The 18,254-nt window shown below is 36.2% G+C and overlaps 1 protein-coding gene across 5 annotated transcripts in view; it reads left to right on the forward strand.

Annotated features, from left to right (window-relative positions):
- Positions 1-17,896, forward strand: part of EVI5 (ecotropic viral integration site 5) — a 187,713-nt gene extending 169,817 nt beyond the window's left edge. For 4 of the 5 annotated variants that reach the window (XM_047726159.1, XM_047726161.1, XM_047726162.1 and 1 more), the window contains one exon: positions 14,272-17,896. In XM_047726159.1, the coding sequence (XP_047582115.1) occupies positions 14,272-14,583 (312 nt within the window). In that variant the 3' untranslated portion in view covers positions 14,584-17,896. Of the gene's footprint in view, positions 1-6,863; positions 6,874-14,271 lie in introns of all 5 variants that reach the window. The other variant, XM_047726158.1, reaches the window with a different exon arrangement.
- Positions 17,897-18,254: the final 358 nt, after the last annotated feature.

Below are 18,254 nucleotides of genomic sequence, written 5' to 3' on the forward strand. Positions count from 1 at the left end.
GCAGACGCTAACCAACTGAGCCCACCCAGGCGCCCCACTAAGTGGCAAGTTTTTAAATAGTACTTTACAGTAAACAAGAATAACTAGATTTTCAAATGCATTGTTGGTGAGACAATGCCTATTAGTGCTAATCTATAAATTGCTAATAAGTGGTTCCAACAATTAGATTGGAAATGTAAGTCATAAAAAACCACTTAAGGGATGGGGCGCCTGGGTGGCTCAGTGGGTTAAGCCTCTGCTTTCTGCTCAGGCCCTGATCTCAGGGTCCTGGGATGAAGCCCCGCATTGGGCTCTCTGCTCGGCAGGGAGCCTACTTCTCTCTCTCCCTGCTTCTCTGCCTACTTGTAATCTCTCTGTCAAATAAATAAATAAAATCTTAAAAAAAATTTTTAAAAACCACTTAAGGGAAACTGGATGTCAGATACCACTTAGATCATGAAAGTAAAGACGATAATAAGCATCTTTTTTTTTTAAAAGACTGATTTTAGGGAAACCGAGAGTGGGAAGGGCAAGTGAAGGGAGGGGCAGAGGAAGAAGAAGGAGAGAAAATCCTCAAGCAGACTCCTTGCTGAGCATGGAACCCAACTCAGGGCTTGATCTCAGGACCCCTGAGATCATGACTGAGCTGAAATCAAGAGTCAGCCACTTAACCAACTGAACCACCTAAATGCCCCAATAATAAGCATTTCTTAAAGGAACTAAAAGTAACTATAACACCTGTAGTGACAGGTTTGCTTATAGCAGTTCTTTAATAGATTTCATTGACTAAGGATAGGAGAGACTTATTCCATAGCATTCCCCTGAAAACACCATCTAATAGCATATTCTTCAGTCTTAGATATGAGAAAAATAAGATATAGATATAAATGCTCAAACTATTTCAGTGACACCTGAGTCTCGCTTAGTCAGTTAAGCCTCTCTCGATTTCAGCTCAGGTCAAGATCCCAGGGTTGTGAGATAAAGCCCCATATTGGGCTCAATACTGGGTGTGGATCCTGCTTAAGATTCTCTCTCCCCCCTACAACGAATTACATGGTTAACTGTTGACTTATACTACACAAATAAACCATATAATTTTTTTAAAGAACCATTTCATCAGTATGTATGATACAGTAAGATTTTAATGTCACTACAGTATTAGAAGTACTCGTTAACATTTAAGTGAAACTAATAGGTTATGCTTAAAGATTTCATTCAGCCTGATTCGGGCAACCAAATGAGCTAGAGTCTGAAAATCCAGTGACCTTAATCATCTACTCAGGTTTTAAGACTTGTGTAATCATTTTTAAAATGTTTATTTGTTTAAAAGCTGATTACCCTGGGGCTCTGGGTGGCTCAGTTGGTTAAGCTCCACAACTCTTGATCTTAGTCAGGTGTAATCTCAGGGTCATGAGTTCAAGCCCTGTGTTGGGTTCCACACTGGTTGGGGAGCCGACTTAAAAAAAAAATTAACTTAATTATCCCTCACTCTCCATCTAACTATTACTTACCTCCTTCATTATCATGCCAGTATTTCTAAACACATCCATAAAGGGAGAAGAGAGGAAAAATTATAGATATATGTGTAATTTATCAAATTCTTAATAACAGTTCTGGATTTTTGTTTGTTTTTTAATTTGATGTTTAGTTTTGTTTCTGAATTTTGTGTCTTTGTTCTCCAAAAAGAACTTACTACACATGGTTGAGAAACTATCAGTTTTGGAACACTGGGCTTAGAGTCAGGAGACCTGGATTCTAGGCCTGGTTCTATCACTGGTTAACTGTATGCCCTTAGGATGCTGGTTTACTTCATACAGTCACTCAGTCAGTGAACATTTGGATGTCATTTAGCTCCCACACATGCCTCAGGCCTTGCCTCATTTACTGCATCCAAAGCAGTCATGCTAAGAATCTTTAAGTGCATTCCATCCCAGTCCTGCGCTGGGTATCTAGAAGTCGTTAGTCCCACTTGTGAAGGAATTCAGACTGGTAGGGAGAATAGTCTATATGGACAGCGCTGTGGTAGAACATGAGAAATGCGTCCAAAGTCTCTGGGTGTGGGGCTACCTGAACTGTGTCGAAGGAGGAGGTAGAAGATAGCCAGGAAAAGGAGAGTAGAAAGTGTTTAGGCAGAGAGGGCATCATATACAAATGTCTGGAGGCAAGTAAGAGTTCAGGAGAGAGAGAAGCAGCAGCTATAAAGACAAAGGGAAATCAGTAGAGAGGGGTGCTTCTGAAACCAGAGACTTAGCCTGATCAGTTCGTCATGTGTGGTTCTGAAAATAGCATTCAGAGAGATTGATTTGATGGCAGAGGATAAGCTTTCTTAATCAAACAAGAGGAAATCCATAAATAGAGTCTTCTTCCCTGATTATGTTTTGAATTGTATCTCTTTAAGACCTTGGCCCAAACAAAGCATTTGAGAGCCAATTTGAGTCTTTTCCGTTTAATTTAGATACTCTCTTCCTGTTACCCAAGCTACCCAATACTTCACACCTATTTTTTTAGTGCTATATATTCTTAAATCCAAAAGTCCAGTTTCTTCAGCTATGCCAAGTTCTTGAAATGTAGCCAGTCATTTTTAAAACCTTATTTTCTTTTGCATCCAGTAATTCAGTTTTAAAATACTAGTTTTAAAAAAAAAAACAGTAACATAGTATTGACAGTTTTTCAAACTAGGAACATTTGTAAATGTGTTCTTCTACAAACATACTAAGTGTCAACAAAAGGAGCATTGATAAAAGATGAACTAGCTCCCTCAGATTTACAGAAACTAAAAATTTTAAATTGTGGTTGCAAGTCTTTAGTGCCATAAATCATGTGCTTTTTATGGACCCTATCTCACAGATGCAGTTGGACTTGAGATAATCAGATTTTCACTCCCATGAACTGGACAGCTAAAATGTCATACCAATAATATGTGTCAAAGACTTCATGCTACTTTGCTGCCTGTCTGATTTAAGTTGTTGTGGTCGGTCTGAGGAACCTGTGATATGATAAGATAGCATTCATGAGGTCATGTGGTTACAAGTGCCCAATCTTAACTAAGCAGCCTATGAGCACTCAGAATGAGGAAGAGAGGGATACTAATCTTTTCTGTTTGATAATTCATTTTGTGTTCTGTGATAAAAGAGTGTAGGTCTGTGGCTATATATGTATATTATGTATTTTTAAAATTAGTTTCTGGAAAAAACTGAATGCTACAAATGCATTAATCTCCTTTTACTTAATACTTCTGTCTAAAGCATTACACCTTTCTACTGCAAATATTTTCTGCCTATTAAAATGAAGCTGGAGAAGGTAGCCACCACTTCTTTTTTCTGTTGAGGAAAAAATTGGATGTTGAAGATTCTCATTGTTGATGAATTTTTTTAAATCAATTAAATTTTCTACATTTCCTGAATAGGAAATTATTTATTTTCAATATGGCAATATCTCCATTGGAAATATACCCACCAAATGGCTATCTGATTTATATACATATATATATTTAAAACAGGTTTGAGAAATAATTCACATATAATACAGTTCACCCATTTTAAGTGTACAGTTCAGTGGTTTTTAGTATATTCACAGAGTTATGCAGCCATTACCACAATTTTAGAATGTTTTTATCATTCCAAAGCTAATACCATTCCCGTTAGCAGTCATTCCTCATTTCCCACAAGCTCCCTTCCCACAGCCTTAGGCAACCACTAATCTACTTTCTGCCTCTACAGATTTCCTGATTCTGGACATTTCGTGTAAATGGAATTATATAATATGTGGTAATCTGTAACTGGTTTCTTTATTAGCATGTTTTCAAGGTTCATTTATTTGTAGCATGTATCAGTACTTCATTCCTTTTTATTGCCTGATAATATTCCATCAAATGGGTATACCACATTGTATTTATCCATTTATTGGTTGATGGACATTTGGATTGTTTTCACCTCTTGACTTATAGATAATGCTGATGTGAGCATTTATGTACAAATTTCATTGTGACCATATGTTTTCATTTGTCTTGAATGTTACTTACTAGTGGAATTGCTGGGTCATATTGTCACTGTATGTTTAATCATTTGAAGAACTGCCATATACTGTTTTCTAAAGGAACTGTACCATTTTACATCTCTACCAGCTGTGTCTGAGGGTTCCACTTTCTCCACATGCTTGCCAATAGTTGATATTATCTCTCCTTTTTGTGACAGCCAACTGTAGAAACTATGAAGGTCATCTCATTTTGGTTTTGATTTGTGTTTTTCTGGTGGCTAATCATATTGGGCATCTTGTCATATGCTTATTAGCCATCTGTATCTTCTTTAGAGAAATATTTACCCAGATCCTTTGCCCACTTTGTAATTGGGTTGTCTTTTTATAATTGATTTGTAGAAGTTATTTATATATTTTAGATATAAGTCCCTTATCAGATAAATGATTAAAATTTGGGTAATTAGATAGACTGATAAAACCCATGACTTAGCTTTTAGAGATGAATGATTCCTCTTAACGGTTCAGTCCAGATAGAAAAGAAGTACTTTGTTTTGACGAGATGTTTTGCTAAACATTTGAATTTTTTCAGTGCTTCAGCTGAAGGTTAAATCAAATGAAATGTACTTTGATGTAGCTTTAAAAGTACAGAGTGAAACAAGTGTGAAGTGATTTATTTCCTGTAATTGGTCATAAATTTACATAGAAGCTCACATATTCCTAACCTCATCACCATTGACATTAGAGTACCTTCTAAATAATGTTAATGGTTTCAATTTTATCAAGATGTGTCAGCTGCCAGGAAGAGTATGATGCAGTTTCATTTTGTTTGCCGTAGTATGCTGGATAAATCTAAGTATACACTATAGAAAGACTTAGAGTTCTTTGTAAATGACTTAATTCTTCCCCCTCTCTACTTCTCTGGTAACAAATACACAGTATAAATTTCTTCAGTGCCAGACTTTCCTTTCCACCTATTTCACTTCTTACTGTGGGTGCATATTTTTTCTTTGCTTCTAAAAGCATGCGTTTTAACTATTGCATTTTATACATTTTTTACAATCCGTATGTTTTGAAAATTTAAATGCTTTATCTGGTTTTTAAAAATAATTTACTTAGCTTAAAGCCAGAACCATTTTCAACATTGTCTATTTTGTATTATTTTAGGAAAAAAAACTCTTAAACTTTTCAACTTAACTACTTTTGAGTATTCTAGGTCTGAATTTTTGCTCCTGTCTATATAATACAATGATCGCAAAGTCATGACCTCCAGTTGATTGCTTTTATTGGTTTCCTGTTTTCATTCACTGGAAATCTTTTGGTTTGGGTGCTTATGGCTAGTTTTAATCTTTGTCATGTGTACGATTCATTTTTGAAAGAATTTGATAATTGAGAATTTAGCACATCATTTCCCTTTTACATTTACAAACATTTACATTTCACAAACTGAAAAAACTATTAAAACTATTATGTAAGGATTTCATCAAAATTACCAATTATACTTTGGAGAAAGAAAGCAAAGCCTCTAGAACATAGAAATACAAATCTTTGTGATTATTGAACTTTATGTCCATCTTCTCATGTAAAGGATAATGTTATTTAAAATTTTATATCTTATACATCACTTACAGACATGTTGCTTTAACAGTGATAGTTCAGTGTTTTACAAAGATTGATTATATAAACCCAAACGTACAAATAGAAGCTTTTATAATCTGATATGACTCAGTCTTGGAAACTTACTGCATCTGTTTTGCAGTTCACTTGGTATCACATGACTCACTTAAATGGTTTAAACCCTGTCTAGTAGTGATCAAAGTTCATTTGGTTAGGGGTTTTTTTGGTGTGTGGATGACTTTTTTCCACTTTGTTGTGGACTGATTGTCTTTCAGAATATTCAGTGGCAGCGCTTCTTATTCTTTTGAATCTCAGAAAGTGGTAGTTGTCTGTACAGTTCAGCCTCCAGTCACACATGGGGGAAAATTTTTTTAACTACTTGAAATAATATGCATGGAAGCACTTTAACTGTAAAACCTCATATAATTATAAGGGTTTATTATTAATTTTATTACCCCTACACATTAAAATTGAGGAAGAATAACCTGTTGTGTCTCTTTAAAATCAAATGCAAAAATCAACCCAAACCTTTTCAAGTTCTCAGTGTTTATAATTTACTGGTAGCAAGCAAACACATAGAGAACATGTACACTCTCTCCACATGGACACTGGCCCAGATGATCAAATTTCTCAGCACAGATTTCTCTGTTATTTATTAGGAAGTTATATTTAAAGGCTACAAATCTCTAGTGCTATAATATTTCCCTGTTTTACAAAAGAAACTTCTGTCTTAACCTCTAGAGGTTTAGCTGATGAAGTAGACTAATGAACAATTTTTTAAATACTTGTGTATCTTTAATGATTATAAAGTCCTTTGGACCTTGAGAACATTCATTGCTGCAGATTCTTCTCCCTGCTTTCAAATTTTACTGATAATTTTTATGTGAAATAGCTGTAATAGGTTTTAATACTAGTTTTTAGTGTTTGGATTTTTACTATCATGCAGTTAGAAACTCTGCTATTTCCTGTCAAAACCTACGTTCATCAGACTATGAACATGACAGTTTCCTGTTTTCTTATTAGCTATACTACCCTTGTGCTATATTCTTTATAAGTTGTATAATATCTTAACACTTTGTTTTTCTAATTACTAAATACTTTCTTTGGGTCAGCATTGTTGAATACATGCAGAGAAATCTTAAAATCCAATCTCTTTGAAGCTCGTGAGAGGTTAAGATTTTGTTAGCTTTTTAAGCTATAATGAGTATGTCAGCATATCTTAAGTATTGTTTAAACAAATTCTGTATGTTTTTATTTCTTTACTCTGTCTCTTCCTGCATAACATGATGAAGCAGTCCATATCAGGTAAGAAACAGTACATTATTGGCATCTCGTATATTAGCACTCCCCTCTGAAATGAATAATGGTTACCAGAGGGCTTTCTCAAGAATCCTGTTATCTTTTCACTGTAGTTCATCTATATTTCTTATGTGCCCACTCTTGTCCAGTCAGAGTGCTGAGTTCTAGGATGCAAAAATGATTAAGAAACAGTCACCATCATCAGAGGCTAACGGAAGTGGTAGAATATATGTAGACCAGCCATCCAGACAATGCTGATTTTAAGTATTCATTATAACTTAGAAAAAACTTATCTATAAATAATGCACTCCAATATATATGTGTGTCAATCAATACAGTATTAAAGTTTATGAAAATATTTATCCCTATTGATGTATTAAATATGTTATAAAAATTTATTAAGATGCTAATATTTTAAACTAGTAATATCAAAATAATACCAGAAAACAAAAAAGAAATACTTTCAAATATAAAGGAAGCAGTTATCTTTTTGGTTTTTTTTTCCATTGGATTATTTGGGGGTTTTGTTATGGTGAGTCTAACTCCTTATCAAAAGGGTCAGCTACACATGAATTTGGAAGTATTTTTGAGAGATTTTATTGATGACCTTATTTTTTTAATGTACATGTTTTTTATTATGGAAATTTTCAAATGTTCACAAATGCAGGGAGAATAAGTTTAATGAACTTTGTGTTATCTATCACTGAACTCCAAATTTTTCTCCTTTTTTTGCTTGTTTTTAAACTATTTACATGGAACCATACAGAATAGACTCTTTAATATCAGGCTACTTAAAGGCGCCTGGGTGGCATAGTTGGTTAAGCAACCTGCTCTTGGCTTTGACTGTGTCCTGATCTCAGGGTCTTGAGATTGAGCCCTGCACTGGGCTCAGCACAGAGTCTGTTTGAGTTCTCTCTCCCTCTTTTCTCCCCCTTCCTATAAGATAAATAAATAAATCTTTAAAAAAAAAAAAGAAGAAAAAGAAGAGAAAAGCAATCGTTTTTCTATCAAGGGTTTTAAAGCTAGAACTATACTCCTAAGGTTAAGCATGTTATCCTTCAAAAGGTATAGTTTGTCACCTGAATATGAAGCTGATCCTCAGAATAAAGTTTGAATTTGAAGGTTGACATTCGATAGGAGAAGGAGAAGAGAAGGCTCTGACTCTGTTTTATAAACATATGTTCTCTCACTTTGATATAAACTCAGATGTTGAGATGTCTAAAACTGGTTGCTGTTCCTCAGTAATGAATCCCCTGAAACACCCCATGAGAAATAGATTTGAAACTAGATGGTGAAGGTGTCATATCTTAAAATATTTATTTACCTTACAGTTCTTTGTATTTTTATTTGCTTTTTCCCCTTGAGTTAGTTGTGTGTCCACATCAGACCATTGTATTTTTAAAATATGACAATGGCCAGTGTGGCAGTGATAAATTAACAAGAACATCTTGAGTTCAAATTTATTTATCCTTACCAAATTTTCTTAACATGATCCTAATATAGTAAATCCCTAAATATGATCCATTTAGAGTAGTGTCTCTCAGAACGTGATCTATAGATCATCCTAATCAGAACTCCCTGGTGTGCTTGTTTAAAATAGATTCCTGAGTCCTGCCTGATGAATCCAGGTGTCTGAGAGGAGAGCCCAAGAGTCTATATATTTTTAAAACAATCCCAGGAGGTTCTTTTACATAACACAATTTATTAATTATTGGTCTAGAGAATTAGGGAGTCAAAGGGTGCTGTTAACATCAACATCCTCCCCAAAGTAAGGACTCCAGAGTGACCTACTGAGTTGAATAGTCTGTGAGATCATCTCTGTGGTAGTTTGTGGGTCTTTTAACTGATATTTGGAAAATGGCAAATCTACTTAATATCTAAATTTTAAATGTTATAGAACTAGAAGGCACTCATTAGAAGGAAACATTTTATCATACAATAAGCTTGTTTTTACTATTTTATGTATTCATTTTTGAGAATAAAATAATCTGAAGTACAGAATAAGATTATATATTTTTCTAAAACATCTAGTTCAATAGTCTGTTATTTAAAAACTGTATTTCAAGAGAGAGAAACAAGCCAAGAAACAGACTCTTAACTATAGAGAAAAAACTGATGATTACTGGACAGGGGTGAGGGGGAATGCGTGAAATAGGTGATGGGAATTAAGGAGAGCACTTGTGACAAGCAGTGGGTAATGTGTTGAATCACCATATTGTACACCCGAAACTAATATAATACTATAAGTTAACTATACTGGAAAAAAAGAAAAGAAAATCTCAATCATCCCAGCAGTAATAAAAGAAACAAAACCACAATAAGTGTGCAAATTAAGATGGAGAAAAATATGTAATGGTCATGCTGGCCAATGCTGGATATAATAGGCATGCTCAAATATTCCTGGTGGCAGAATATAATCTATTGAAAATAAATGTGATCATACTTATCAAGAGAAAAAAACCATATAAATAAAAATCCTTTTTCATTTGCTTCCAGATAGCTAGATGATGACAACATGGGAATCCATTAAATCATCCCATGTATCTAAAGTGTTTTTTAAGATAATTTCAATTTTTTAAATGTACGTTGGAAATATTTTCTCAGAATTTTGAAGGCCTTGCTCTATTCTGTTTACAGTTGAGAAGTCTGATATCGTGATTCCTTTTTTTTTTTTTTAAGATTTTTAAAATTTATTTGCAATAGAGCCAGAGAGAGCACAAGCAGGGGGAGCAGCAGAGAGGGAGAAGGAGACTCTGCTGAGCAGAGAGCCCAATGTGGGACTCATCCTAGGATGCCAGGTTCATGACCTGAGCCGAAGGCTGGCATAACCAACTGAGCCACCCAGGTGTCCCTATCATTGTGATTCTTAATCTTTTATATAAAATATGTTTTTGTTTTGGCTGGATGCTTTATCTTTTCTTGTTCCCAGTGTCCTGAAATTTCATTATAAGGTACCATTGTGTAAGTCTACTTTTATCCATTGTGATAGATATTTGGTAGGCTTTTTCAGTCTCAAAGCACATGTCTTTCAGGTCAGAAAAAATTATGTCTGAAACCTCTTGTAGAGTGTCCTGGGTTTTTGGTTTTGTTTTTTGTTTTACATGGATGCAGTTTCTTCAGAGGAAATAAATGATTTTTAAAGAGTTTTCTTTTCACCAATAGTCTGTTTCCTCCTAGTTGCCGTCCCTCCACCCCTACCCCCAGCATCTCTTAGATGATTTTTTCAAATACCCGACTCCCTGCTCAAATATTAGGTCTGGAGAACTTAAAAAGCTAACAGGAAGTTCTGAATGCCTGGATAGAGTTTGTTGACTATGATCAGCTGAGACTCTTCTTTGGGGGAAATCCCAAGATTCCACCAGAGAAGAGTCCCTTTGCTTAAAATTCCAATCCTTGGTGAATCTCAAAAGTACTTCCAGTCACATTCAGTGCCTTTAAACCTATGTCTCATTTCACCTAGAAAAATAAATACCTTTTAAATCTTTTTCATGATAGGAGTGTGTTATTGGCATTTCACAAAGTTTAGTTGTTTTCCTTGTTGCTTTATAAAAATGTTTCTAACAGTCTTTAACCAAAACTCAGAAAAGACAAGGGGCTACAGAAGGGTATGCAAAAATACATATATGTACTTTTCAAGAAAGAGAGTCAGTAGCTTTTGTCAGATTCCTGTACTAATGATTGATTCATAGGAGACACCAAACAAAGCTGAACAAACAGACAAAATGTTGCCTGTAGTAGTGGTCTTTACTCTGGGATGCACATCAGAATTATTCAGGTCTTTTGAACATACGCATTCCTGGATCCTACCCTATGCCAGGAGAAAGTTTCAGGAAAAGGCATTTAAATAGACTGCTCCGTGTTTCAACCATCAGGTAGTGGATTTGGGTCTGAACAGCTTGCTTGTATTACTGAACGGTGGTATCCATTTCTGTATACCAGACACACGGGCAGTTGTTCCCTGTTCAGAAGCACTTTTACTGTGAATAAGAGCTCCATCTCAGGTAAATCAACTCCTTTTTGACTCAGCCTCATTTGGTTTGAACAGATCTACCACAGTGATTCTCAAACTGTGAGGTATCATGATCTCCTCAGATGCTTGTAAAATTGTTTCACTCTCAGGGCACCTGGCTGGCTCAGTCAGTGGAGCCTGTCAGTCTTGATCTCAGGGTTGTTGAGTTTGAGCCCCACGTTGAGTGTGGAGATTATTTTAAACAATTAATAAATAACTTAAAATGTTTCGCTCTCCAGATTTTGATTCCTTAGATCGGGGTATGGATTCTGAATTATTTATTTATTTACTTATTTATTTATTTAAGATTTTATTTATTTATTTGACAGAGAGAGATCACAAGTAGGCAGAGAGAGAGAGAGGGAAGCAGGCTCCCGCTGAGGCAGAGAGTCCGATGCAGAACTCGATCCCAGGACCCTTGAGATCATGACCTGAGCTGAAGGCAGCAGCTTAATCCACTGAGCCATCCAGGCGCCCCTGGATTCTGAATTTTTAATAATCATCCTTGGTTATCCTGATAGAGATAATCAGTGGACCATATTTTGAGATATGCTAATCTAAGTGTGCTACCAACAATAATATCTGTGGAAGTCTTTTAGGGGTGTAGGTGAGAAAATTGTCTGGGTTTTTTTGTTTGTTTAAATATAATTAGCTCTTAAAAGTCTAGTAACAGGATCAGTAGTACAGCTCTCAGATCCAGACACCCAAGACTATACATTAGAAGGCCCAGCTCTGGCCTTCCTCTAGCCAAACCTCTCTCCACAGGAAGAGGAGTCCCCCGGGACATCCTCACCTGAAGTTCAGCCCCTTCTAGACCACGTGATGGGAACTCAGTGAGCAGATGTCCCTTTTCAGGACACACACAGGCCTCCCTCCCCTCAGAACCGGTATGCACACTTTCGTCTAAGAGGTAACTAAGGGACAGCTTCAGTTTTACCAGAGAGTCCCTTACCTTCACCTTTTTCTTCTCCGAAATTCCTTTTTTTTGCTATTCTTTATTAGCAGTTCTCAAATAAACTCTAGTTGCATCCCCTTTGACATTGAGGAAATGACCCCTCCACCTAGAATTCGTTTTATTTAATATTTGAGGTCTCTTATGACATCTGATAGGAGGCTGCAGTTTTTTAACTGCAGTCAAATTTGTTAGAGCTACAGCTTTCCAGATAATTGGGAAGTTGTGGTTCCCCTGCTGTACTCCTTTGGTAACAGCCAGGGAAAAGGAAGACAGCATGTTCTGTATTATTTCTTCAAAAGGGTTTGGGAAGAAAAGAAAGGAAGAGATTAACTGACTTAATCTAACACTTGGAGTGCTAAATCATGTGTTTGCAATTGTGGTGATAGGATGTTGCATCAGAACGTGGCAGTTGTAGTATTGCCATGGGTATCACAGCTATGGGGAGGTCCTGGTGGTGCTCTGAGCCCTTTCCCTAAAAATTCACCCTCGAGTTTAGATCCTTTCTGCCCTGACAAGGGAGACAGTGTTACTTAAATTACATTGCACATCACTGTAATTTTGTTCTCTCGGCCTAGGGCATAGGGATTTCTTCAGGGTTGAAGGTCGGCCTGAGGCAGACATCACTCTTTGAAGTCTCAGCATCCTTCTTGTTTCCCGTTGTTCACACACCAGCAGGGAAGTGCTGACATTTCTTCACTTCTTCCTGGAAGTCTGTCAGGATAGCTGGCAGGTGTATGGCAAGGCTGTAATGTCTTTACTTTCAGAACCGTTAGTTTTGAAAGTATATGTAATATTCCTGAATATTTCACACAGGCTTTATCTTAGGATTTGAAAGATAGTGAGTGACCAGGAGTTTGTCCCTGAGAAACAAAGTTGAAGGTTAATAGTAGTGATAAGGGTAGGAGGCATGGGATCTCTTTCAGCCAAATTCTTGCAAGTCAAGGTAGATTTTGGTAATTAGTTTTTTTCAGTTATTGTTTTGGTTGTTTTGTTTTCAGCTCTTCTGCTCTATTGTAGGAGAAAATTCATGGTGTATGGGAGAAATTAAACAAGTGACAATATCAAATTAGATTTCCTACTTAAGACATAAGCTCTTGAGGACGACAGGGCTGATGTCTCAATTCTATGGTAGTAGAAGTGGTTGTATCCATGGCAGTGGGTTTGGAAGTTTAAGGTAACTGGGGCAAAGAAGTGGGAGATGATAGAAAGAAGTCACCTTTAATCCTGAAAAGGCTGGTTTTGGAGAATGTGATTTAGATTTGTGACAACAGTGGGTTTTTCTCTAGAAAATGAACTCCAGAATTAGTCAGACTGGCCCAGCCAGTAACAGGGAGCATATGATGTCCCCATGAAGGTGTGGCCATGGGAAGCTCCTGGGATAGCCAAAACCTGGTTCTGAAAGGTGGAAAGAGAAGAGAAATAGCTGAGCAATACATGGCATTCCTCTCCCCTATTCCCTCATTAGGGAAGTTGCCCCTTCTCCCTGGGGAGGAGTAGGGGAGAGAAGGCAAAATTATATACTCCTGGCATTCCTTCCTTACAGAGAGAGATCTCATTAGTAGAAAGAAGCATTCCTGCCCTGAGTGAGTGAGTGACAGTGGTTTGGTGGTCTTTGGGATATTATAATAGGATGGAGATTCATAGCAAATTTTCATTATTTGTAACTGATTTTCATTATTATGGGGACATGCTCTTGAGACAGTATGTGTGATAGTTCTGAGTATGGTTTAAAGTCCACATCTTCTAGAATGCATGCGGAAATATTTACAGGTAAACTGATAGAATGTCTGGGATTTATCTCAAAGTAATCCAGAGACAGAAGAGGTGTAATGTAATAAGATTGTCTGTGATGTTAATTGTTGAAATTTTATGAGTGCATGGAGTTCATTATATTATCTGTAATATAATGAAGGTTCAATTTGAATCTAAATTTTGCTATTACCTGTGTGTCCACAGTAGTACCTCTACCTGAGTTTCCATTTTCTAATCTCTAATGAAGATGATAAAATCTACCACATAGGACTGTTGTGATAATTCAATTAAAATAACAAGTTACTGGGGTGCCTGGGTGGCTCAGTGGCAGAAGCCACTGTCTTCAGCTCAGGTCATGATCTCAGGGTCCTGGGATCGAGCCCCACATCGGGCTCTCTGCTCAGTGGGGAGCCTGCTTCCTCCTCTCTCTCTGCTTGCCTCTCTGCCTACTTGTGATCGCTCTCTCTCTGTGTCAAATAAATAAATAAAATCTTAAAAAAAAAAAAAGTTATGTGTCCATTACATAACACATAGGAGGCATATAAAAATTGGTAGTTACTATTTTATCTACAAATGGCAAAAAAAAATAAAAGGTAAGTTATCTTCTTTTTAAAACATGAAATGTTTGCTTTCTTGGTGTGTGTGTTTCCCCCAGTTGAGTATATTAACATGGGTTTTGTTTTGACAGCTCAGGTGCCTAAAAGGCCAGAGGGTCTTCTCAGGCCAGCCTCCTTTTGATGGAATCCACATTGTCAACCATTTAATAGGAGATGATGAATCATTCCATTCCTCTGATGAAGATTTTATGGATGATTCCTTACGGGAAAGTGGCGTTGGTTTTCCTTTCCACAGAAAGTCTGGCCCGATGTCTTTGGACCCCACTGTGGCAGATGGTAGTGAAAGCGAAACAGAAGACAGTGCGTTGGAGACCAGAGACAGCAACCGAGTGGCTCGAAAGGAGCAGCCCCCAAGAAGAGAGTCATACTCGACCACTGTCTGACCATCACTGTGACCTAGACTGTGGGGTTTTTTAAGGGATCAGTTATCATATGATTAAGGGTTTTTGGAACATCCTTGTTTCATATGTACATACGTATATACATACATATATATATATTTTACAGTCTTATCTGCCTTTTTATCTTTGCCAAATCTTCACCACTGACTACCATTGCCATAAAATAGACTGGTATATGGTTAATGGGAAAAATAAGGTTCTAACAGTATTACTGAATATTAATGTTTCTTATTTAGAAAATGCAATTTATATGTGGGAAACATTTTGAAGTTCAGGACTATGGAAAATTGAATTTTCTTCAGACAAAACTGCTCTAGTGCAATATTTCATGCTCATTTAACAAATTGCATAGTTAGCAATTTGTTTTCAGGGCAGGTGTCTACAAACATTTGACCAGGATATACATCTAATTTATCTTGGGTTTTTGTGTTGGGGGTGTGTTTCTGGGTTTTTTGGGGTTTTTTGTTTTTCAGTTAAAATTACTGCTTTAGTAGTGGGCCACTGAAAGCTCCCAACTACAAAGCTTTTTTTCCCCCCCATATAATTATACAAACACAAATGAACAGTCATCTGTCTTGAAAGTTTTAAGTTGTGTTTTAATTTCTAATTTTGATGTGCATATGATGCTTCCATGTATTGCCTACTAGTCAGAGTAGTAGGTTAACTACAAATAAATTGGGGGTTTTGTACATATTTATAAATCTACATCACCCACATTGAAAATCATTTTATATGGAGAATGTACATGTTGCAAATGACTGCCTTCAGCATTCTAACAGGACTTCTGTAAATACTAGGTTAAAAGAAAATTGAAAATAAAACCAAACACTAATATTTTAATAGCTTTAGTATTTTGCTTGGCATTCAACACTAGCAGATTCATAAGTGAACTAATGCTTGTTCAAAACACTATTGGTGACGTATTTTGCTTCATGTGTATATACAATAAATTTTTCATGATTAAAGAGGTTATAGCACATATTACTTAGTGCTAATATCTACTTAATGTAATTTAAGCAATGGACTGAGGTCCAAGATACACAAAAACTATATCTGCGGTTAATCTATGAACATTATCTTCAGCTTCTCTAGTTAATCCATAGATAAAGCCATAAGAATTCTTTCCTACCAGTTCTTCCTTTTTCTCATCCAGACTTTTTTCCCTGGAAACCTGAATGCCTGTCATTGATAAATTGGTGGAAACACCAAATTACACTGAAATGACGTAAAGATAACAAACATGTGTTGACTGGATCCTTTCCACTTCCATTTTCATCAGCAGCCTGTGAAAAAAAATAGCCTTCAAGGATAAGAGGAAAGTAGAATTCAGTATATATGGAGGTACAATTTTGCACAATATGTTGCATGCAGAAAAAAAATTTACATGACAGAGTGGAGTAGAAGAGACGAAATCATTTTTTGTCTAAAGCCCAAAGTCAGGCTTTATGGTACGTGATAGATTAGGCTTTTCCAGGAAGCCCTTTGTAGCTATTTGCTTGAGAAACAAGATTGACCAGATGCCTGTTGTGTCCATATCACCAGGTCAAATTGTAGTGGTTAAGTAATTTACCTGTGGTTACAAGTTTAGTAAGTAGCAAAGCCAAAATTTTACTCAAGATCTCTCCGACACCAAGCTGAAAAGGTTCAGCTAGTGAATTTCTCAATTCTCTGCTTTTCTTCAATTAATGTGATTTAAATGTGTTTCCTGAATATATATAGATCAGTATTTGTGTATAGATGTATTAACACTCATAAACTCTGCGCAGCTCTACTGGAATCGTCTACTAGAATTGTCTGGTGCTTTTAGAATTCTCTTTTGGGGTTCATTACTGTCAGCCTAGGGGCTGTTGATGCCCAGGTAAAATGAGATGAGTCATGGCCACATTGCTTTCACCCCCACAATAGGAAATCTAGTGATCTAGACCAAGGGTCAGCAACTACAGGCCATGAGGCTATTCTAGCCAGCTTCTTGTTTTTACATGACCCACAAGCTAAGAGTAGTTTTTAATATTTATAAATAGTTGTGTGGGGGGAATCAAAATAGCATTTCGTATCACATGAAAATCATATGAAATTCAGTATTGATAAATAAAATGTTCTTGGAGCTTACCCATGCTTATCCATATACATATTGTCTGTGGCTGCTTTCGTGTACCATGGCAGAGTTGAGTAGTTACAACAGAGACCATAGGGAACAAACCGCCCCCAATATCTACTGTCTGGCACTTTAGAGAAAAAGTCTGCAGACCCTCTAAAATGCAGGTTTGCATCTTAAGTTTGTCTCAGTAGAAGATCAAACTATTTGCTTTTTGTGTTGAACTAATGGTTTTGAAGACAAATTTGCTAGTGGATCTTAACCTCGTAACTATTCTAAATGGAAAATGTTCCAGCTGTTTTGTATGATGAAGTCTTTGATGCCAAAGGAAGTACATCTCTACCTTTGGAAATAGAGAAAGGGAAGAATTCCAGAATCCCAGCACTGCTCTCTCAAGCAGGCACGTTGGCCTTTAGGTATGCGTCAATGAGCCGATGTTATAATTTGACTTAAAATAAGAACATCTTTCTAGAATCATGTTTGAATTCTAAATCTGAAAGATATTCTTAGAGAATTTCCTAAGTACTATTCCTGGTTAGGAATTAGGTGTTAAAAGAATCATGGTAAGTGAACCGTAACCCATTGATGTTCTTGTAATTTGGGAAATGGGAAAACTAGAAACAACAATCATCTCATTCAAGAGCTTTGATTCAAATACTCCCTAGAAGGGTTTAGAATCTTCCTGGTTTTTAGTATGCAACAGGATACTAAGCTCTGATTTGACATTTCAATTAAGATTTACAAGGTATTGGAAAATGTCCTCTTGATAGATTTTATTTAATCCCTGACACAATTACTTTGTATCATTTAAATGTTATTCAGTTAAACACTTAGAGCTGGAGAATATTCAGGGAGGAATAAGTGAATAAATAACACACACACACAAAAGTACTCTCTTAGGATAGTTACTTCCTGGTGGTGTTGCCATCTAGGTTGAAAAGCTAAAAGTAGAAGCTACAGGGTGATCTGAATAAAATGGAAATCACATTGACGTGATGAAACAGAACTTTTAGATCAAGCCAATATTTCAACAGCCTTTTAAGAATCAATGGTAAAATATTTTTTTTTTCTCCCTGAAAAAAGCGGTTAAAGATACACATTACACAATCTCTGCCCTTTCTATTGATAGATATTAGGTACTCAGTGTTTGATGACTAATTGAGATGTCAAGTCTCACCTAAGAAAAACAAAAACAAAAACTTAGCTCTGAGCGTGCAGCCTGTTACTCTCCGGATAGTGCCTTTGAAAACAAGGTCTAGACCTTTTTAAGTATTTTATTTCTAACATCATAAGAAATGAATTGGTTCCATATTCTCCTTTATCTTTTACATAATACACTATCATTTTCAGGTTTAAAGTAAAATAAATATATGAATTGCATTTCAGTAAAGTCCTTTCATGGCCAGCTTATTTATCATGTAGTACCAGACGTCAGCAGCTAATGTTTTATGAAATCAGTGATTTACTTTATTAAAACAGTGTGCTTTAGCCTGAAGGTTATTGCTGCTCCATCATTAAAAAACCAGTTTTTTAAACTGAAATTAAAATTACTGGTTAA

Source organism: Lutra lutra, chromosome 4 (assembly GCF_902655055.1).
Source record: "Lutra lutra chromosome 4, mLutLut1.2, whole genome shotgun sequence".
NCBI classification, from domain to species: Eukaryota; Metazoa; Chordata; class Mammalia; order Carnivora; family Mustelidae; genus Lutra; species Lutra lutra.